At 37.5% G+C, this 23873-nt stretch overlaps 1 protein-coding gene across 3 annotated transcripts in view; it reads right to left on the bottom strand.

The window, feature by feature from the left end:
* The window catches only part of LOC131434355 (ABC transporter G family member 23), a 129564-nt gene that overhangs the window by 28909 nt on the left and 76782 nt on the right, over positions 1-23873 (bottom strand). The window contains exon 2 of one of the 3 annotated variants that reach the window (XM_058601029.1): positions 12448-12841. The exons of 1 other annotated variant lie outside the window; for it this stretch is intronic. In XM_058601029.1, coding sequence (XP_058457012.1) covers positions 12448-12458 — 11 coding nt within the window. In that variant the 5' untranslated portion in view covers positions 12459-12841. The remainder of the gene's footprint in view (positions 1-12447; positions 12842-23873) is intronic. One more of the 3 variants, XM_058601037.1, reaches the window with a different exon arrangement.

Raw genomic sequence — 23873 nt, 5'->3', positions numbered from 1 at the left:
TCCTCAATGTGTCGGAAATGGATCGAATAATACACATGCATGGGTACTTTAGTTTAACCGTTTAGCCAACTCGTTAGGAATTTGATTCGGAAATCAGCATGATTTCCAGATTCAGATTCAGATACAACAACCGGGTCGGTAAATGTTCGGTAAAATCGGTTGTTGCATCCAAATATAAATCCATTTGGAAAACATACTGAATTCCGAATCTAATTCCAGGAAACTTAACTCCTGGTCCCAAACAGCTTCGGATCCGTTTGACTCTGAGTTAAAATCGTTGAACGAAGGATAACAGATTTATTTTTATTGAGGGTGACACTGATTCACATGAAAATTATATTCTCAGACAAAATGATCTTCGAAAATCATAAGAACATAAGATTGTCTTAAAGGACATGATTTGAATTCTTTAGATATTTATAAGACAGTCTAATGGAATTTACAAGTTACGTTTAGTTCAAACATAGATTTATTGATTTCTACATTATGTTGGCGGTAGAACTGAAAGGCTTGAAAATGGAATGAACATAAACAATGTATCAGACGAAGAAAATACTGCAAACGTATACACAGTAGAATGAATGCACTCTCATATTCCGGATACAAAGAAAGTGATGGCTCAATAAAACATTGAATATTCAAGGGAATATCACACCAGAATCCAATCAATTTCATGCAGTATATTAATGATGCGAGGATCTTTACCATGTAAGAATGCTCTAATGGGATTTCTTGTCACAAATAATCGTCGAACATTGAACAAATTTGATCTTAATATCAACGAAACATATCACTATATTCGGATTCAATTTTTAGTTGCAACTAATTCCACATATGAACACATGCACTTATTTACATCGCTTAGTTTTTCACTGAAGAAAAATGGCTACTTTCGGTTGTTTACCGAGATTTCGGTAAGTTGATATCATTAATTTGCTGATTTCGGTAAAAAGACCAATTGCTGGTAAACACGGTAGTTTACATAACCTTAAATCAGTATAACATTTTGGATCGCCGAGAAATCAGGAATATTCTGTCTGCATCTGTTTTCGCCGAAATAAAAATTAAGTTTTAAGTATTTACGTAAATCTTTATTTTGCAATAAATTCTGCAACAGAAATCGATATAGGAATGCGTTTGTTGCTAATCAAGTGTGTTAGTGGAAGTAAGCTGAAAATGAAATAATTTTTCTCGAACAGTTTTCACAAAAACGGAAGAATGCAATTCTAAGCTGAATGAACTGATTTGTTTATTTTTCAACTATATGAAAGTTTTATAAATTAAAATCAGGAAAAGAAGCACAGGAATTTGTTTTTACGCACACATTGTTGACATTACTCATACACTTGCAAAGTGTTTTGCTCCTCAATAACTAAGTTTACTCACAGAAATCGGCACATGTTTTAGATGTGAATGATTGGAATTTTTATTTTTTAACGATACATTTTTTTATATCATTTCCCTTTGTTCAATTTTGTTGGTTTTTGAGCGCTTTTTGAACGACATATTGCACGCAATATTCGTTCAATTTTCTGGAACGGTTTGTTGTTTTTTCTCTTGCAAAAATAGTGTGAAAATTAAGTGTTACCTTTACATAGAAAGAAAATTTGTTGTTATTCTACGTGAAGTAGAAGTATTGTGCAGGTATGTATTGTTAGTTTAAACAAATAAGTGGAAAAAAACTTCAGGAATTCTGCAGTAAAACTAGTCCAACGGGGCTCCAACTCCTCATGTTAAAAATGGCTCAATAATGGACCTCTGTCTGCCGGGTTTGTTGAACGAAAAAAATGGCATTCGGTTCAACGGTCTGTTTCAAAATCGGCAAACGAAGGTCCCGTGTTGGCCTCCCGTTGAACGATTGATTGGACTTCCATTGGACCAATGATCCAACGTATTGGACCAATGAAGGACCACCGTTGAACTTTTTTTTTTCTAAGGGGGTTATTTTACCCCGGCTTTAACCAATTAACGATAAATTTTAGAGAAATGAGTTGAAAGATTGATGGCAGTTTCTGAGGCAATTTGAATTAGTTTGATTGGAAAATTAAACACACTTACCCGGCTAATTGTAATGAAACAAATTGACATGACACAGGAGATAATGACTATCAGAAAAACAGGCCGCTTCCAGGAAGGTTAATAGAATATTCGCCCTTATTCTGAATAACGGCGTATTGGTTTTTCGATCGTATATGGTTCGGTCGATTCTTAGCTACCTTTGATTTTGCTAGCGTTATTGGGAATACGAATGAAATACGATCGAAAAAACGATACTACGATACTGAATAACCCCCAGAAGCAATTCGACCTAAACATCGAACCGGTTTACCTCTCCAACACCGAAAGATATCGAATGGTCTGCGTAATTATCAGTGCGTTGAAGGTCAGCGGTGGCCATTACCTATACCATCGTGATGGGACACGAAAATCGAACGAAAGAGAAGTGTCATTACTTTCATTGACTGACAACCGTAGCCATCCGGGCACCGTACTCCGCTACCTTCCGCTGTAGGCTCCGGCGAAACACAATGTAGAAACACGACGAAGGGACGAGTTGTGGCGACAACCGAATTCCATCGACCTAGACCTAATTAAATTCTCCGTCGCTCTATGCTACGTTGACACAACGTTAGACGACGCCATCGTGAGGAGCTCCGAGTGATTAGGAGGAATGTGTGGTTTAGGTTGACCGGAGCGATGGTGGCCTGCATACCAACCTTGGTGGACGGCTGTTGCCTGAAAGATGTTAATGGATGACACACGTACTGTTGGTTGGGTGTTAGATAAACAAGCAAGCCAGCGGCGAAAAGTTAAGTCTCACTCAAACAGTTGACGTTTTCCACACCAAATATCGAACATTGGCCTACTAGATTTACTGTGGCTACTGAAGTCGAAGCATTGCCGAAAAATTTTCTTTGATGTCATATTTTAAATGTCAATCGCAACATAAAACACTTAACAATTTTGTTCCGATTATAACGAAATTCTGATTGGAAGAGCTGCTTGGGAAAAACACATCTCTGGTTTGCTTTTGACAAACTTAAAATATACGATAGTGTCTGTCATTTCATCGACCAAAGCGTCAACAATGTCCATCGAATGCGTTTCATTTCTAGCCTTCTCATGACTGACGACTTTCATTCAATTCCGTTGGAAATTTTTTCCTCAATTTTACAGTGACGTTGTTCCCTCAAGCTTCCTGGATCAAATATATTGACACCGATGTCAGCGCAGCGATCCATTTGTAAACCGACTAGTCATTTAAAATCTTGTGATGCTTCGACGGATAGTTTGAAAATAGATTCAAATGCCAATTTCGAATCACCGATTAATACAGTGCGAACTTATTGTTGTGTTTTAATTAGCTGAATCATCTAAATAGGAAAGGCTAGCAAATCGAGAACAAACCTGATCACGAGCGTTTCACAATTGGCAATTCGCGTGCATTTTATCAGCAAAAACTATCATTAAAATCTACGAAATTGAGGTAGTCTGACCTTTCGCTGATGGAGATTGCACTTGAGTGATCTGATCGTGAATTACGATTCTGACTGTAAACAGACTTCCGCCGACGTCAACAACATTAGTTTTGAAGTTTGTTGCATTTTATATAATACGTCAAACCGCTTTGTGCCGATGACGTTCAGTTTAAACATATTGATAATTAACTGTTTGAAACAATTCCAGCAATCATTAACTTTCGAACAGATCTGGAAAATTAATGAGCATTTCAATAGTTGAAAGAGAAATATTGTAAACAATATCTAACCAATGTCGTTTAAAATCATATAAAGGGTGATATTTTTGCTTGTATCTTTTTGGCAATACTGTTTTTTGACAGATCACACATGAATCGTGTCTTGTGTCATTGTCAAACTTGTTTTAGTTTCATCTATAATTTGATAATGAATCGTCCTTTTTCATCGAAAAATTGTGATCAGCGACGAAGCTCATTTTTGGTGGAATGGATACGTCACTAATGCATCCCAAAAGAGTGGATTGGATCCGATATGTTGGAATGAGTGTGCCAAAATTGGACCTTGTGCATATGCCAACATTTCGAATTAATTCAGCTGCGGCCAACATTTTGAACTAATTCATTTCCAAACATTAAATGATTTTGATCATTCTATCGATTTCAATAAAGAAATTATAAATTTTTTAAAAATTTGTTGTGTGGTTTGTGGCTTTTAAAACTGCTGATTCAATGGAATTTTACAGGTTGCTTCTAAATGTATTACAACAGTCAAGCAAGCGTGAGGAATCAGAGATGCCAGGTAAAAATTTCAAATATATGCAGGCAGGGTTTCAAAAGTCTGTGAATGTGAAAAAAGTTGCAGTCAGCAAGCATGCCTTATTGGCAGCAATATCTCTATTAAGTTTGACACGCAAAACGGTCGCGGCAATTTCAAAAGTCTGTAAATTTGGACGAAAGTCTGCGAAAAACTCGATTTTCAAAAGTCTGCACAACAAAAAATGTCTGCAGCACTATACCCAAAATCTGCAGATTTACAGACAAATCTGCAGATCTGGCATCTAAGGGAATAAAGCACGACGCACCATGGCAGAGATGCCAGATATTTTCATCGAAAATCTGTATTACCCTGTTTTAAAAAAGGCGGGTGGGTAATGTCAGATGCATAACTGGAGGACGTGAATACGAACAAAACAGACAGGGCTCTTTCACACTTCCGCTTATCAATAACTGTTCATAGGTATTAGTTGACTGATTGTGTGAATTTTGCAACTTTTATTGCTTCGCGTCCAGAATTGTAACGGTGCAACTATACTAAAGTTTGACTAGAACTGAACAAAATTCGAAGCCTGGGATTGGCTCCGAGTTCAGGCTCGGATTCCAGATCAAGAATTCAGTTAATGAATTTAGTTCTATAATTCTGCAACTGAACTCATTTTCAGAAACAAGGCTCCGAAATTGATTTTAGAACTGAGGACTGAACTTGAATTCCGATCCCTAATTAGGGCACTGAATTAAGTTCCAAAATCTAGTTCCATAACCTAAGTGCTGAACTCAGTTCCAGCATGCTTCATCTGAGTTCTGGAAATGAACTCAAAAACTGAATTAAGAAGCTCAATTCTGTAACTGAATTCAGGAAGTAACTTTTGAAATTGAGTTGAGGAATTAAATTCAAGTTCAGAAGTCAGTTTAAAAATTAAAGTTTTATACATTATTTCAGAATCTAGATCTACAATTCATATCTTGAATTTTGTTTCAGAATGAGAATTCTGGGTACGAGTTTTGAACTTGACTAAAGGCAGCAAAATAGTTCCAGAATCTAGAGTTCATATTCAGTTCCAGCGTCTTAGCATAAACTTTTGAACCTGTATTTTGGAACCGAATACTGAATCGTAAACTAAATTCCAAACCTAAAATTCGGCACAAAATTCAGATCGATCAGAATCCAATTTCTAAATCTAGTTCCAGACTTCAGTACCAGAATCCAATCAAAACTAGAATTTACAAGCGAATAAGAGCGCAACCTGATCAATTTAGGTTTTATACCACACATATCTGTTTTGCAGCTACTAGTTGAGAATTTTGTTTATTTCAACAATGAAATCAGCCGGAACAAAAATATTTTTCGTTTGGTTAGACTAAAATTTAGATTGAAATTGATTCAAAAAAAGCTTGAAATCAACATTAATGTTTTGTTGTTTTAAACATACTTAATTTCTCTTCGTGTGAAACTGGAAGGACTGGTTATTTACTAATTTTATTTTATAAATTCAGCAATATAAATATACAATTTCGATTCTAACTAAACATCAGCACAAAAACGCTCAAAATCTGAGAAGAAGAATCAACTCAACTAAGTTCGCTTTTTCTCACTCATTTCCGAATTGATTGGAACAATGACGCTGCAATGAAATGTAGAATCGCTGCTTGTTTAGAGATGATACTTTCAGCAAGAACTATCAAATCGGTAGGAATTTTTTTAATTACTTCACCTTTTTCGCGATTCCTTATAAGAACGGCAAAACTCACACTAAAAAAAGGAACTGGTAATCACTTTGAAATCGATTTTCTTCCATTCCGAGTTTACTTTTATTGCTGATATCTATTTGTACTATTGAATAAAAGAAAAAAATTTGTACTAATCTCTACTGCCGATGTGAAAATTTTCGAACGAACCCTTATTTTCTTGGTTTTTCATTTTCAGGTGTCGTTATCGGTAATTCAATTTTGCGACAAGGTGCCAACCCAAGCAACCAGAAGTTCCACAATTACTTAAAAAGTCCACTTTCTTGCTGCTTAAAAGTACACACGGAACTTTTGAGAACTTGAAAGTACAGATCAAGTTCCGCGTGAACTTTCTAGCTGCTTAAGAAAACACGTGGCAATTTTTGACAGTTCGAAGTACAGAACAAGTTCCGCGTGAACTTTCTCGCTGTTTAAGAGTGCACGTGGTACTTTTAGCAACTTGAAAGTACAGAACAAGTTCCACGTGAACTTTTTCGCTGCATAGAAGCTGAACAATGTATTCTAGAAGCAGCTTAGAAGTTCGTTCCGCTGCGTCGCGCGAACTCTCAAGTGTGGATAATTACTTAAAAAATGGGCTGCTTAGAATGCTATTGATTACCTTTGAGAGCTGCTTAAGCCAAATCAGTCCCTTTTATCCGAACTTTTGGTTAGTTGGGAATCAGATGGAATCGAAATTCATTTGGAATGGGTAGTTGAACTGGAGCCCGCAATGATTCGGATTTTACACTGAATGCCACGTGAAATTCAGAATGAAAATTGTTCGCCTGCTTGGATTAGATTTGGAGTTCATTCCGAACGAACTAATAACGTAGGACGCGGCTTGACAAAATTTACTGGGAGTTGACGTGTTTTACCCAGTCAGAAATCCAACAAAAGTATTTTTAGAAATCGTTAATTATTTGTTCCGATTTTTTAATACTGGATCGCTGTTCTGATTCATACAAAATGGGATCTGTACGGAACAAATTTCACTTTTACTAGACTTAATGGGTAGCTTTTAACACTGTTATACCCTATACAAAACTTGACACATGCACGTCACTAAACTAACTTACGTCATGTTCGTCACTTCAAAATCCGAAAAAGCAAAATTAAAAACTACTTAATCTGAATTAGTCAGCGCAAGAGTTACTAGGCAATTCTTTCTGTTGGCAGCGTGTCAACGGCCGACGTGACCTCCCGAATCGACTTCGGTCATGCCGAAGACTTGCTTAGTCATGGCAGCCATTGCCGCAGTTACTAACGGTTCAGCCGATACAGAAGAGAGCGAAACACGAAAATTGCAGTCTGTGCTAGAAGTAGAAAGAGGGGTGGGGGTGGGGGGGGATCAGCATCTGCAACGTGATTGGTGAACGGGGAGGTCAAAATCGAAGCATTGATCGAGGCTATCGAAGCCATTTCAGGTTATTTTTTTCTGCACAACTCTATATAATGACTGTAATTAGGAGATCCTATGAAGAGTGGGCTAAAGAGTGGTTTGTTTAGAATACCAAATAGAGATACTGGTTGGTAGCTTAAAACCCAAATGCATTACAACGTAACAGTAGTTGTATGGTAGAACGTAACGAAAACAGATTATGACAGACTGCGACTTTGCAACTGATTCTTACTGTATTGACTCTAAGAATTGCACCCGCAAATCATACCGTGTCACAAGCACTTCAACAAGCAAACCATCAGAATGACGGATATTAACTTGTTGACAGCTTGTTGGTGGTGAGTTCGAAGAAATCAATGGAATTCCCCTTTATCTAAACCGGTCTTCCTGACATTGTTTACATTCACCGCAGGGGAGAGGGCACTACACTAGTACTCCTTTGATCAACCTCCTGGGAGTGCGAAACGTCGACCATCGACGACGGGAACTAACCATGAGTAAAAAGAGAAAAAAAAAGAATAAAAAAAACGGCCTGCTGTGGCCTACTTTTCCGAAGGTCAACCGTTTTCAGTTTCGTTCAGCTTACTAGCTGGTTTTTTCCCTCTCAGTTAGTCTCCGGCTGTCGGTCTTTTTTTTCTTCTTCTTCTAGTGGTTGCACGTGCTAGCGCTTATGTACTGCAGCCAGTGGGTTTTATGTAGTATGTTTTATCATGTTCAACATTCCATCATCGCGCAATTAAAAACAAAAATACATACGATCGAGGGGTAGGCTGCAATCTCGGTTGCTTTGTTTTCGATGTGCGAAACGAGACGCTGCCATTATGCGGTGGTGAGTATGTGTCTGTCAAATAGTTTCACCATTTTTCCGTGTATTGCGTGAACTGAACCGGAAACTCGTACCGAATTGAGGACATTTTTCCGATTCAATTGAATGCACTGTAATCGCCTTGAGCCTGATCGTTTTCATAAGCGGCATACTCTTTCGATTGATGACTCAAGTAGTGTTATAAAGCAATCGGATATCAATTTGTTCGGACTCGAAAGCAGAGGTGAATTTTCGCAAAATGGAAGCCTCGATAATTTGGTTACCTTCGCGAAAACCAACCTGATCAGCAAATGAACAGCGAAGATTGCGGTAGCACTCGAAAGAATTCTTTTGTTTTCGTTTCGTCGGGTTTGCCGTGTATGCCACTGTAGAAGTCGAGCGTTTCTAAAAATAATCCTACACTTCAGTTCTTTACGAGTTCCACGAAGGCTTTGCCCCCCTTCAACTGACGTCAGTGTTCGTTTTGAAGATAGGTCAAATATGATGGTGATTGAGTGGTTTTTTTTTCTATTGTCTGCCGTTTTTCGACCCGGGCTGAATGGACGTGAAACGTCACTTTATGACGCAGGCAACTGGTTTGTTCGACTATCGTATAGTTACTCTTGAGATAAGTTGTGTGAAGAAACAAGCACAATTGCTCGAAGGGTTTGTCGAGAAGCTTTTTTTCTCGATCGATGAGGACGACGCTGATCCGATCAATTGAGTCGATTTGACGTCAGGGAGGACTACACGAGCTCGAGTACTTTGTTGTTTTTTTCGGTTCTAACTCACTCGATTGTATGACGTGTTTTCACATTTATTAGAGCCATTCGGTTACGAAATTGTTTTCAAATAAATGCAATAATACTGTGAAAAGTCGAAATCCATATATTTGGCAGCACTCGAAATCGAAATTGAATTGGGCTCAGTTTCAAATAAAAAACTCAAAATGACAAACCACTATAAATTCTGGGTTCTTCCTGAACTTTCTCAACGACATCCCGTGTAAACTTGCTATATTTGTTTTAATAATAACAGACAAAATGTAGAATGATTTACCTTTTCTCTTCACTTTATCTTTATTATTACCTATCAAATTAACGAATCATTCTGCAACCGTTGCACAATTACACTAATCAGCACAGGAATTTGTTAAATCGAGTATAATTTGTACTCCTTCAAATAGCAAACGGTTTTGCTAACGTAAATCAAAACTACTTTCGCATTGTACAGAGTCTAGTCTTCGTATTTAAGAGTGTACATATATTGTGATTTTTCACTGGCGGTCAACAAAGATTGCGATGCGACAAGATAGCGACAAAATGCCGCAAAGATAGCGAAACTGTCATTCGCATCGGTTCAACCTCTTCGAGACCCCAAACCAGGCATTTTTTTTAAATTGACCGTTTTATGATAATGTTTTTATAGCCAGAATAATTACACAATGATACGGGGTAATGATCAACGTCTCTGTCTTTAAAACCTCGTGCTTCACTCGAAACATTATCAATACTAACATTAAAAATAAACTCCTGTAACCAAATTCTAAATCGTCTTCTCTAAATATTCGGTCGTCTTTGATTTGTTGATGCTTTTAGTGTACAAATAAATAATTCTTGTAGCTAGAGAATATTACCTTTTAAATTTGTAATTGCTTTTAATCCACCAAACGACTTTTTTTGTCTATTAGCTTGATATAAAAATGCTGTGAACTTCAGTACAATAGGCAGGGAAGGGGTTAAAACAACTGTCCAACTCCTGGCAGAGATGCCAGGTAAAATTTTCAAGTTTGCATACTAGAAATCCTTCAATGCAAGTGTAAAATTTTACAAGTATACGAAAAAAAAACAACAACAAGAATCCCAATGCGATTTCAAAAGTCTGTAAATTTGACGATTGTATCCCTCTCAGCAGGCCGTTCAATTTTGTTGATTTTTGAACGCTTGTTGAACGATATATTGCACGAAATATTCGTTCAATTTGATGGAACGATTTGTTGTTGTTGTTTCTAGTGTGAAGTGTTGTTGTTTCTAGTGTGAAAATTAAGTGTTAACTTTCCATAGAAAGAAAATTTGTTGTTATTCTACGTGAAGTAGAAGTATTGAGCAGGTATGTATTGTTAGTTTAAACAAATAAGTTGAAAAAACTTCAAAAATTCTGCAGTAAAACTAGTTTAACGGGGCTCCAACTCCTCATGTTAAAAATGGCTCAATAATGGACCTCTGTCTGCCGGGTTTGTTGAACGAAAAAAATGGCATTCGGTTCAACGGTCTGTTTCAAAATCGACAAACGAAGGTCCCGTGTTGGCCTCCCGTTGAACGATTGATTGGACTTTCATTGGACCAATGATTCAACGTATTGGACCAATGAAGGACCACCGTTGAACGTTTTTTTCTAAGTGGGATATAAAAGTTTCAAAAACCTGTAAAAAGTCTGCAAAATTGCAGAGTCTGTTTACAAAAGAAATCGGCAAATTTACATGCAAATTTGCATTCTGGCACCTGTGATTTTGACGTTCATGTTTTTGCTATTCTGCGGCGATTCCGTTGCATTCTGAAAATCACAGTACTGCTGTGGGTAAGAAATAATAAAACTTTGTTCATAATTCCAAAACAAAATTTCTTTTATTTATTCTTCCAAAGCTCTTTCGTTCCCCTCGAAGTAGTAGCCCACCCTCCACTCTCTCTTCCTTTGAGAGTGGGATCAGAATGTAAATTTTTTCAGCATTTGGTAAACTGCATACTGGAAGAAATTCATCGAAAAGCTGTTCGTTCAGTAACTTGGAACGGTTTGTTTTCTGTTTCTTTGAATTTTCTGCAAATTATTAGAAAAATTTAATGCTGTTCTACTCAAAGCAAAAGTATTCTACACGCATGTAATATTTATCTTGAAAAGCAAATAATAAAGAATTTAAAAAGTCCGAAATCATCCCGTAAAACTAGTCCTACGGCGTTCCAATGGCTTACATCGAAAATATTGCAACTATATGTCGAGTTCGTTGAATGAATCTAGCTGTAAATAATTGCTTTAGTTTCCTTGCAACTCGCGTTGGACGTTTATTTGTTACAATGATCATACAGCTTGTCAAAAAAACTAAATGATCCAAGAAAATGTTGCGAAATCGGTCTATATTGGTTCCAGCGTTACATTCAGAATGATCAGAATTTAGGCTTCTGAAACTTACTTCTATTTCACGAATTCACAAATCGCTGCCCAGTAAGAATTTCAATGGAAGTTTAGCCAAATTTTTAGATTTTGGCCCGACGTAGATCCGATGTTGGTACGAATTTGAGTCACTTTACGTGTACACACTGAGAGAAACGGTTTGCATGCTCAAGAGCAAAATTTTATTGAAACTCACCGCCTACCAATATCAAAGCAAACTACGTTTCCTACACCCTCACTGAACATCACTAGAAATTGAGTGACACACCACTCAAATTCATAAAAAGTACACGTACTTTTTGAGTTAAGGAACGCATTTTTGAGTTAAGGGACAAAGCTATCAAAATTTGAGTATTTCTTAATTCAAAATTAGAAAAAAAATAGTTTGAGTGTATTTAACTCAAAATTTGAGTTCCTTACATTCAAAATAAAGAATTTCATCTACGTTAATGCTTATATACAAAGTTATGTTTCCCTCTTTTGAAAGGGGAAGCACGAAAATGTTATTCAAACCCGGTCTCTTTTGACAGGTTTGGAGTCGAAATTGAATGATTTTGATATCCTTTTGTTGGGGTTCCCACTTAGCATGACTGAAACCACAAAATTTCTATTGAAAACACCTATGATAAATGTTCATTGGTTTCCAAAACTGGATCTAGAAACAGCAATGAAAAACGACGTATTCTTGCATCCTTAAATTCGGTAAGAATTTCGAGAATAAAAACGCACTGAATTGTAAGAAGTATTTTTTTCACTCGAATGGTTGAAAACTCAACGCTTACTCTAATGTATGAATAAATACGAGAAAACTCATGGCCTGAATAAATTTTACAAAAATTTTGACATATTACTTCAGTTTATGAATTTGAGTAATCGCAACTCAAACCATGAGTTATGTTCAAAGAGCGTGTACAGCAAAAGTCAAATCAACAACGGAAAGCCAGAAGTCAACAATATTGGTATCAAAAATGGGTAAAAATATATCAAATGTTCAGCTTAAGCTTGAGCTGTCACACGAATCATCCATCGATTCGTCAACTTTGCCCAAATAGTCCAAAAACGGAAAAAAAAGAATGCAACTTCCAAATAAATACTTACGTTATTAGCATTTTGTCATGTATTGCAGGCACGTGTCGCCGCTAGTTCGGTCCGATAGAGATATGTGCGATTGTGGTCGCACTACCCAGAGCTGACGGAACGAACGACCCTCGGAGCCAAAGGTAAACAAGCAACAACAGTACCGAAATAAACCGGCCACAGGTGACCGTGTGCGGTACAAGGTTCGCTTGTTCAAGCACACTGTAGTGTCGTCAGTTTGTTTTTTTTTTTTTGCTTTTTTCTTCTTTGTTTTCTTCACTCTAAATAGTCATCCGTTGGAGAAGTAAAGGGGTTTTCAGTTGGGGTTAGGAACGGAAATACACTACACCACTTCACTACGAACTACACTAATTGATTTATTTTCCGCTGACATTGGCACTAGATGACAGTTGAACTGTGGAATAATTGGAAATCTCGGCGATTAGCTGACTTTCACCACTTGGCACACGTTTTTCACTTGGTTTTCGCAAAACACTCGATCATACACTTTTCGGATGGTGTTCTCGGGAAGTTTTCGCATATACCGCGCACCGATCACAAACTAATGATCGCGTCTTCTTAGCGCAAAATTGCAACACTTCTGTTCTCGGTCGCGGTTTCAGCGAGAATAGTCGCTCTCACGTTTGTGTGCCGCCACCTTGATTTGTGCGCGCGTAAGGAATTGCACAAGTCTTCGACGATCGGCGACGAGACAGAAAAGAGCGGAGAATCGCAGCACGTTCTTGAAGAGGAACACCCGTACGGGCGGTGTCGAATCGGAAAGAGAAAGAGAGACCAACGAGAGAACAGGAATCTATGGCGAAGGATTCGCCTGTTGTTCGTTTTGCGGGGCCGCATGACGACGTTTGGGGGTGGTGGCAACACAAATTGCATACTAATCACAACATTTAAATCTCATTACAATCGGTTTTGTGTTCTGTCTTCGTCTCAGACGAGTTTTCTGGTTCCGTTTCACTCGTTACCATTAGTCAGAATGACATGACTCGAGTGGGTCAGATTTAAACATACGTTTCCCGCACAGTAGGCCACATCAGCTGGACGGAAAGGGTGTACTTTAGTTCATGATCGGTAGGCCTACTTCGATCGGAAGCAATTGTTTCTGTACTGTCAGTTGATAACTCGTTGTGAGTAACGTCTTTTCATGAGAGAGTTAGATGCGGTCGAATTTTTTTAAATATTAAGTGAAGAACGAATGTTTGGTAAACCGCAGAAGATTAGTAGTTTATTTAACACTCTAATATTTATTCCTAAAATCTTGGAAGTCTCGGACCATGACAACTTATAAAACCTTTCCGTTTGTCGTATCATTTCTAACTGTGGAAGATGTTTGTCTTTTTGTACAATTGTAACGAACCTATGCACATCAGCCTGCCTGTTCATTTGATAGAAATTTATTGAAAATACTTTGATAGAGTTTCCTTCGCATTCTCGAATTAGTAACAGTTTTCAGTAATTTAATTCGATTGAATGATAAATTCTATAGTCGTACGACAAAAGGGCCTAGCAGCAAATGACAGTTTTTTTTTCAAGAATTTACGCGTTTTGTTTTTAAGAACGGCTAATAAGCCACCTGTCAACTTCCACTTTCGAAAGAAATTGCAAGCGAGCTATGAAATATAGAGTATTAAATTTAACACCAGACGAAAGAGAAAACTTTTCTCTGCCGTTCACTCTTATGACTTACTTTCAGCGGGTGCCGAGTCATACGAAATTACTCTTTCAAGTGAATGTTGACAGGTGGCTTATCAGCCGTTCTAAAAAAAAACACGTGAATTACTGGAGTTATTTTATTTTGCACGCTCTAAAACTCTAAGCATAACTTTGAAGTGAAAACCTTTTGATTTATATTAGAAACTTAGAAGAAATTTTTGCAATGGCTCATTAGTAGAGCCAAGATAAGGTAAACAACGAGAAGCTTTCATTCATAGATATGCCCTTTTATCATGGGACAATAGAATAATGGACCATCTTATTTACCGAGATAATCTGAATCAAATGATTCCGAACTCATATTTTTAGGATTCCACTCCAAAGGCTTGACTGATTTTAAGGCAGGATTCGACTAAACGTAACGAGCGAGATACAAAAGCGTTTTAAAACCAGGCAATTTCGTTTTCGGTTTCGAATACAAGATAATTACATGGCTAGTACTACGATATTGCTGGCACTGAGCTTTCTTACCAGTAAAGTTGGCAAAAGTTTGACATTTTCCGGATCCTGTCATGGTTAGTTGTTGCATATGAGTCCGTTGGCTGTCCTTTCGAACAAAACATATTCAATATAAAGTTAAAGTCGATTCGTGAAGGACAAATATGTCCAACTGGCAACATTTTATCCGATAATGAATAGATCGTCGCACTACCTAATATAAAACCAAATCAATGTGTTTCCAAAACGTTAAATTTTGGTTTCAAGCCGATCCCGTTTCTATAAGTTTATTGGAAGTTACACTTTTATGGTCCCACACAAGAAGCAAATCACTCTAAACTTTGTTTAATTCTAATTCATATCAAAAAAGTTTTGACGAATTTCAGGGAGCTTAGAAAGGAATTAAAATTAAAATCAGCATGACAAAAATACCTGCAGCTTTTAAAAGACCTCAATTCAGTCACGTACCCAGAGGGGGAGTAGGGGGGGGGGGGGAGGCGCACTGGCGTACATAAGCAATCTTCAGTAACATTATTTTTTAATCTTTGGGGCCCTCCCGAAATGAAATCCTGGGTACGGGCCTGCCTCAATTGTTAATTTTCTGACTAGCCCTTAAACCTCGAATCGATGTTTTGGCTTGGCAACCATGGGCACCAGACAGCTGATTTTTTCACCAGACTGATTTTTTCACCCCGGTGGCACGATTGTCATTTGTATACAATTGGCTTGAAGCCGAAAATGTTGGTGCTTTGGTTCTAGTTCGCTGTCAAATGCTGTGTTTTTCTTCATACTGTTGCACCAACATAAGGAAAGGATTTCGATGGAATATTATCAAACTATAATAAACCATAATTTCTTTTTCTTATTTGAACAGAGATCAAATTACTTGTTTTATAGAGAATACTAGACAAAAGTTATATTTATATTGGGTTTGAAGAAATTAACTTTTGACACCAGTGTGGTTTGATTGTATGGTATGAACGTAGCTTAACATATTGTTGACAACAACGCCACCAAAACAAAATGCGTCAGTTTCAGGAAACAGCTTCCGTAGCAGGGGGAGGATACAGGTTAGTTGATCAATAACCAAACTAGAAAGACTGGGTAATTTTGTTTTAATAATGGATAATGAGTATATGTGCCAAAATATGGGTGATTAACTACTTAGCTACAAATTAGGGAACTAACCAAAACAGGGTAGAAAATTACCCATTTTTTAAAGATTCAGATAAAAGTGTGAGAGTTATTCAATGTACCTCGCAATTAGTGCACAGGCGTCAAATTTGATAATGTTGTTGATGTGAACTCCACTTCAAGGAAATCAGTGAACTGCCGACATAAGAATAGACATAGTCAACAAGTACCCAACTTTTGACAGCTCGTATTGAAGTCGAAGTGAACTTGCAGTCTTGTATAGCAACAATCCGGTAGAAATGGAACCATTAATATAGCAACATTCTCTGGGCCAGACTCTTCCCGGAATATTGGAATAATGCCGGCAACAATGGCTAGCAGACATTGGCAGCAGAGTTGCCATTTTAAAATCGGTGTTTCAACTTGAAAAATCTGTGCACCATCTGTGTTGCAATCTTTCGATCATAATCTGTGAAAATCTGTGATAAACATTTTCAAAATCTGCATTTTTATGAAATATTCATGAACAAATCGGTGAATTTTGAAAAAAACCTGTGCTCTGACACAGAATCTGTGTGGCAAAATAAGCAAACAATCTGTGGTTTTACAGAAAAATCTGTGAATATGGTAACTCTGATTTGACCCGCTGGCAGCCAAGCTAGTGCTAGCCCGCTTGTGAGGAATTCTGGCAACTGTCAGAAGGTCGGCTACATTCCGGCTGCTGTCAAAATTGTCCAGGCGAAATTGCGTCATTATCTCGCCGTACGTGTCTTGTTTATTTTCCTCCTATTTTTTTTTATTCGACTTCATTTGATATTCGTCAATCCCGTATGTACGTACAAAAAACGAATCTTGAGACAAGGTAAATGAGATTGAAATATGGGTATGTTTGGTAGTGAGAAAGCAATGTTATTGGCAATAACATTTTCCATGACTAGTATATATGAAAGGCAATAACTTATTGCCTTCCATATGTATATTTTATTGAAAAAATAAAACCAAGACACTTAAAATGTAGAACCGATTCAAAACGGTTCTGCCAATCTTGTATGGCAAGAATCTGACAGAAAAGAATCGTTAATAGCCGCTAGGCTTCTCTGACGGAAACTGTTGTTGCATTGTTGCCAGCCATTTTTGCGGAATTCTGCCAGCCGTCTGAGTGGAAATCTGCCCGCCGTGTACAAGTGGGAGTGACCATCCCCCCCACTTAGAAAAAAACGTTCAACGGTGGTCCTTCATTGGTCCAATACGTTGAATCTTATTTGTTTAAACTAACAATACATACCTGCACAATACTTCTACTTCACATAGAATTACAACAAATTTTTTTTCTATGTAAAAGTAACACTTAATTTTCACACTATTTTTGCAAGAGAAAAAACAACAACAAACCGTTTCAGCAAATTGAACGAATATTTTGTGCAATATGTCGTTCAACAAGCGCTCAAAAATCAACAAAAATGAACGGCCTGCTGAGAAGGCCGCTTGAGAAGAATTCTGGCAGCCGACACAAGCTTGGCTGGAATTCGGCAGTTGTCAAAACAGTGCAGGAAGAATTGTGGCATTCTCTTGTTGGACATGTATTGCAAACTCGTAGTTCCTCATTAAACTTCTGTAAAGAGAAATTCTTCGAGAATAAAAGTAAAGAGAAATTCTTCGACCAGGTAAATAGGGAAATCGTACTATTAGATGAAGATGTCGGTATTTTTCTTTCAAGAAATAAAGATGTATTCTAATGCAGCTAATGCAAAAGACGACCATAGATAGAGGGAATGTCCAACCGATTCGAAACAATTCTGTCAGTCTTGTATGGCTACAATCCGGTAGAAATACAACCTTTAATATGATGACATTCTCTGTCGGGAAGTCCCGAAGCAATTTTAAGGCACAATTTACAATCTTAAAAAAACGACCATGGTTGAAAAACGCAGAAGAAGTTTTCTTCGCAGTGGTTGAGAGGAAATTCAAAAGAGAAATATCAGTTTGGAACATTTTTCTGATTTTTGAAGATTCATCAAGCAGTAACGGAGGAAACTGGTTTAGCGTTTTTCAACAAAGGCTATTTTCCGGAGATTATCGATTGAGATAACGTAGTTTCGTTTGTAGTTTCGGTTTTGCGCTGAGGACGCCTTTATTCCGGAAACATTCTTGAAAATGAGACATTTACCGAGAATTTGGAATCGATAACTTAAATATCATAAATATACCTAACTAAATTTATTTTTGCCATACAACCGAGTACTCAATTACTATCTCAGTTATGAATAGAGTATTTTTGAAAAAAAAAACATCGACATCTTTGAATGACAAATTTCAGTTTCGCGGAAATGGTCAGCAGAAAGTTAAGCTATTCGGCCAAATCTTTACTGGCACCTCGATAAAAATACGGGTAAAAGCAATGTACTCTTGTTTCTCTAAAGTTATTTCGCCGAAAACCAAGTCATTATGAAGTATAGACGAATATGCGCACTATGATCGGTCAAAGAATGGACCAATTCTGGCAGCACTATTCTGACATCTGTCTATTCCGGCAGTAAGGCCACAAACGAATTTCCAGACATGACAGTCACGACCTTTTTTTGGCGCACATCTACGGTCCTCCATGAAACTGGCAACAATGGTAGTTGCACTGTTGAGTTCCCATCATCACATTTATAACACAAATGTCAAACCGTGAGAACCTTTCGATTCGTTAGCTCATTTGTTTATATTGAGATTTCATGGTACACTTTATATTTTGTTTGTTTTGATCTAACAGCTAACACCATGATCTCTCGTGTATTTAAATTAATAGCGAGAGGACAGTTTACTGCAGATATGAATCATAGCAGTTAAATGGGAGTTACATTGTATACTTTTCGCGTTGGAAGTAAAGGTAGCTCGTAAGGCTTGGAATTCCAAGTGCTAACACAGCAGATTTCCGATAGATTTCAGAGTAGATTGCATAAATGTTAAAAAATCAATTTTCGTGCTTTTCCGTTTTTTAGTTTTGCGATTTGTTTTGCTTATCTTGTTGGTTATTTTTAACAATTGTCTTTTAATATTATGGTATCGAAATGAGTGACAATGTTGACATTTGATGCTGCTCTACTCATGGCACACTTTAATCGAAATAATAACAATGCAATTAACCTCGCGCTCCACCAAGCGGTGAGTGCGGTCATTTTAGAAAGTACCGAGTACGAACCAGGTTTTTTATAAATTATTGTAGGCACATACATGTCTTTATTATTTATCTTTGGTAAGGCATTGCTCATTTCGATTTAATATTCATAATAATAAAAATGCTTGAACGTGAATTGTATGCATCCATTGACGCCGAGAAGTGACGACAAGTTCTGCAGTGGCGCGATATGCGTGCAGCCCGAAAACCACACGCACACCGATGCTTTCACGGTACCATATCAACAGTAGTGTGGTACCGAGTGCGTTGCAAAATTTTGCACTTGAGACGTTTTCTGCGGTTTTCCACCTCCGGTGGTGAATACAGCTGTCAAAACCGGCTGGAGGGAGAAGGACAAGATCTCGATCGGAACTAGTTTTTAAATACACTTTTTTCCGCTCAATATGGTAAATGTCGATCGAGGCAAGTAGTAGAACGTAGCAACCTGCACGTACCGGTTGATCTTGAATGTAGACTTTGCACTTAAGCGGTCAACAGTTTCTCTATGTCCCTCTAGTGGTTTCGATCGATCCGAGTCCACTATTTTTCTGGACTAGCGGCATTATTTTGCTTCTGTTCACTCGCAGACGATCTGTGTTGTGGCTACCGGCTTCAATCTATAGTTCCAATCGGTAGTCCTTCAACCAGCGCCCTGCCTGATCGGGGTGTTGAAGTAAACCAACCGCGACAAAAGCCAGTTAAATTGAATGGCGACCTTCTCACGAACTTGTGTGGAAACTTCAAATGCCAACGACTCATTCAACCGCGAGCAAGAGTCTTCGATGAAGAGCTGCGCTGTGGTTGGAAACTATATTTTTACGCTAGAACTGAAGGTTGAGCCCTGAACTTCCCAGAGTTTAAAATCATGTAACATCAGCTCTAATTCCGAACAAAAACATCCTGATGTTAATGGAAAACTTTAAGTGTGTCTTCCTGAATTGAAGAGATGACGAAATGCGTCGAATAGGCTGTTTACGGTTCTGGTAGGCGTTGTGATTTTCCCCTCCCTCAGTTCGGAACAACCTAAGACGATCCGATTATCGCAAGGCGAAGAATGACAACGCCAAAAAACGTACACGGTGCCGTAAAATTCTTCAATGCTCACACCTACCCCTGTATACAAGTGGTCCACCGTGGCTAGAGAATACCATGACCGGTTTGCCAATACAAGAGTGGTTTTTACCAAGGCGAAATAAAGCAATTTAGCAATTTGCAGTGAGCGCAATTGCTATTTTTTTCTGACATTGTTCGCCCGCCGAACTAACGCCGATGATTGGCAAGTCCGGTCGGACCGGTCTGCAGTAGAAATTGCGGGATACATACTTTGTTTTTTTTTTGAGTTAAAAATTTCGCTACCTCCGAACCGCTTCAACCGATTCGAGTGTTATTCCGTTGGTCGGGTTATGAATAAGCAGCCAGCGATCTCAATGTTGACGAGTGTTCCACCGAAAAATAGATTCCACTCACAATTGGCATGACGGGTATCGAATCATCAGAAATCGACTTTAAACGCGTGTTAGACTGTGAGGATCGTGGAATTTTTCAATCGTTTCGTTTAATCGTAAAGCGAGCAAAACGATCAGATAATAAACTTTCAATTTGAAAACCGAATTAATTGAGCGGCACTGCACGTGGTTTTCCAGTCCATTTTTGTCCACGAACGAACAGTCAACACTCTATCGGTTTAGCTTTCGTAGAATTCAAAGTTTGAATCGATCGAAGTAGCCACGTTTTAGCAAAAGCTCTGTCAGCGCTAATGCCAATGACAGTAAACATGGTGTCAAATTAAAACCCATTGTGATACAGAAAATCCGATTAGTTGGATGCTGAAGTTTGTTTTATTACTAGCGACATTAGTCACTGGGTTTTACCCGTATAGCGTATAAGGTGTGCAATACTTTGGTAGTTGGCTAACCAGATTGACTTGTCCAGAAGAAGTGCATTGTCATTGTTATTTGAAAAAAAAAATACCTACACCGAAGACCCATTCGACCTTGGACTGATTGTTTAGACACAAATATAACCTAATCAAGTAATTCGGAAAATTTCGAGTTTAATAATTAATCAAGTGATCAGATAATAATGCTGATAATCGATTAAAATTTAATGGATTAGTTTGAAAATTTTACTCGATTATTGAAAAAAATTCGACATCCCCAGACAGGGGTTGAACAATTGTCAGTGTCACACGTACTTTGACAGCTTGAATGTATATGACTCGAAATTGAACACTTTTAAATAGACGAAAGTTTTTCTTGTTTGCCAATATTTCAACTTTGATGATTTGCTGTAACCGCCACAGTTCGATGATGAAATACGGATGATGGGATCTTATCCACAGTTCCGTTCGATGCAAATACGGTTCCAACTGTTTTTACGACTCGATGGATAACCGCACAAAAGTTTTGTTGTTTTTTTTTCGCGATTTTCCTTTCACCCAACTCATTCATGATGCAAAACAATCCAACCGAAGTGAGGAAGTTATCAACCACTTGGTCCGATGATGGTTGAAATTGAGCAAAAGGAAGTGAACGGCAGAAACATTCAGTTGGAACTGTGCCGGTTGTGACACTGTTTTGAGGTTTATTTAGTGTGATGTTTATTATTCCGGAAGTTAGTTTGAATAACACAACGAACGTTGAAAACCATACAAACGTTCGAAGACCATTAGCAAATATATTATATATCGATATGGATCACTCTTGCGATTCACGAGAGACATCACAGTAACACTGCTGTGGCAGAAAATGTTACTAATGGCGTTTTCGTTTTTAATTTGCACTACACCGGTGCAGTGCTACACTGAGGCATGAATAAACGAACAAAAATGACGAAAACATAAACAGTAACCATTGACTACAATACACGATTCCATTGCACAGAGCTACACCAAACTTTTGATGAGTGCTACACCAGTGGTATCGGTGCAGAAAAAGTGTAGCACTGGTGTAGTGCAATTGGTAAAAACGAACGGTTTCAGTGCAGCTTTCGCTACACCAGTGTAGTGCAATTTAAAAACGAAAACGACATAATACACATATGCCACATTATCGACGGAATGACCAATGAATTTTTAATCGACTGCTCGTTTCTGGGTCCTCGATCAGCCCAGTGACATTATGAATGTCACTGATATTTCGCTCATTTTATGAATGTGTAAAAGTTAGGCGACTTACGCCATTTTATTACCTTACAGCTAGAGGAATGGATGGTGCTGACTAAGGTAGGCCTTTTTGTTATTTTCCAGCGAATTCCAACAGTTTATGCTGGAATTCTAAGAACTGGTTAATTACTACTTCTTTATATCCGAAAAACTTGAAGATTTAAATAGATACAGTTATATAAATTTTTCATTTAGAAATAAACTTTAAATAGAATTCGTGCAAAATCGGGAGATAAGAAAACGAACTGACAATTCAGTCCGCATCTCCGCACTCAATTTCGATAGATTTCCGAGCTAACCGGTTGGAGGCGAAATTCATTCGGAATCGATTGTCGTCACGGTAGTTGGAATTGTAGTTCGGAATTCATTATGATATCCGAATGGAATTCCGAATGAAAAGCTGTAAATACGGTTTAAAATACAATCCCTTTTGATATAAGTGTATGCGAAATTTACTTTAAATCTATTCAAAACTCTAAGTGTTAACGCATAACGAAAAGAGTTCATCGTAATGCTAATTGCAGAATTTCACCAACATCTCCGAAGAAAGTATCACAATTCAATTGTATTCAGGTTTATGATGATGATGACGATTTCCGATTTCCAGTGGTATAAATACACAATATCAGGTTGTTCTATTTTCAGAAAAGTTGAACACCGTTTCATCACTTTTGAGCGTGAAGACAAGAGTTTAATTCTAATTCCGCACAGAACTTTGAACGGTTTGTAATTTTGATTGACGTACTTTTTAAATCCTCGATTGATTTTTCTTTAGGGCGTATAAGCAAGTGACAGTTTCTCTTTGTTTACTTTCTCTTAATTACAAAACGGTTTCCACGTTTATCACTCAACTCTTTGCATAAAATGATACCCGAAACCCTCAACTTTCAAACAGAGTTGTGAAATCAATGTCACTGATATTTCGCTCTCACTCTACTCACTCTTTTAAATCAATATTACTTACTTTTTTACATTTGAACTAAATAAGCAAAAGTGAGTACAAATTACTCATTTGAGAGTAACATTGAATAAGCGTGTATGGAGAAAGTGACATACGCCCGCTTGGTGGAAATTTCGGTAGCCGGAAGAAAACCTTTTATTACACACAGAATGAGAATTTTTCTGCGTGTAGAAGGCAGAGATGCCAGATATTTTCATAGAAAATCTGTATTGCTTTGAATAAAAATCTGTATTTAATCTGTATCTGTATAAAATGATATTTAAAGATGTTATACCAATAGATTGTTATTATAGAATGGTAGATTCAATGAGCATTTCTTCATATATTTGTCCGTAATTGACGCACCCACAAGAACATTCAACGACGGAATTCAATAGTTTTTGTTATCAACCACAATTGAATTGTAATTCCATATACTTTTTTTCGTTTGAAAATATTGACTTTAAAATTCAATTCAAGTCAGGTCATACAGTTTCTGTTTGAAAAAATTTTCACGATGTCATGACTTCCTTGAACATCAGTTCAAATTGGTTTAAAATTATAATATAAATGTATTTCAGTGTTCATCATCAAATAGCTACACGAAAGATTTCCATTTTAATATGTGCAATCAAACACTAATAGATAGCTCAGCTGGAAAAGTTTCATTATTTCTTGCTTCTTTTGAGGTATCTGTACAAATCTGTATTAATATTAAATGGAATCCATTAGCTGTCAAAGCAACGGTGGCAGCAGAGATGTCAGATCTGCAGATTTCTTCTATGTTAAAGTGCTGCAGACTTTTTTTCGTTGCAGACTTTCTAAAAGAATTTTTCGCAGACTGTCGTCAAAATTTACAGACTTTTGAAAGTATCCTT

This window comes from Malaya genurostris, chromosome 1 (assembly GCF_030247185.1).
Source record: "Malaya genurostris strain Urasoe2022 chromosome 1, Malgen_1.1, whole genome shotgun sequence".
Lineage (NCBI taxonomy): Eukaryota > Metazoa > Arthropoda > Insecta > Diptera > Culicidae > Malaya > Malaya genurostris.
Note: the sequence above shows the minus strand (reverse complement) of the source record. Positions and strands in the feature narration are given on the sequence as shown.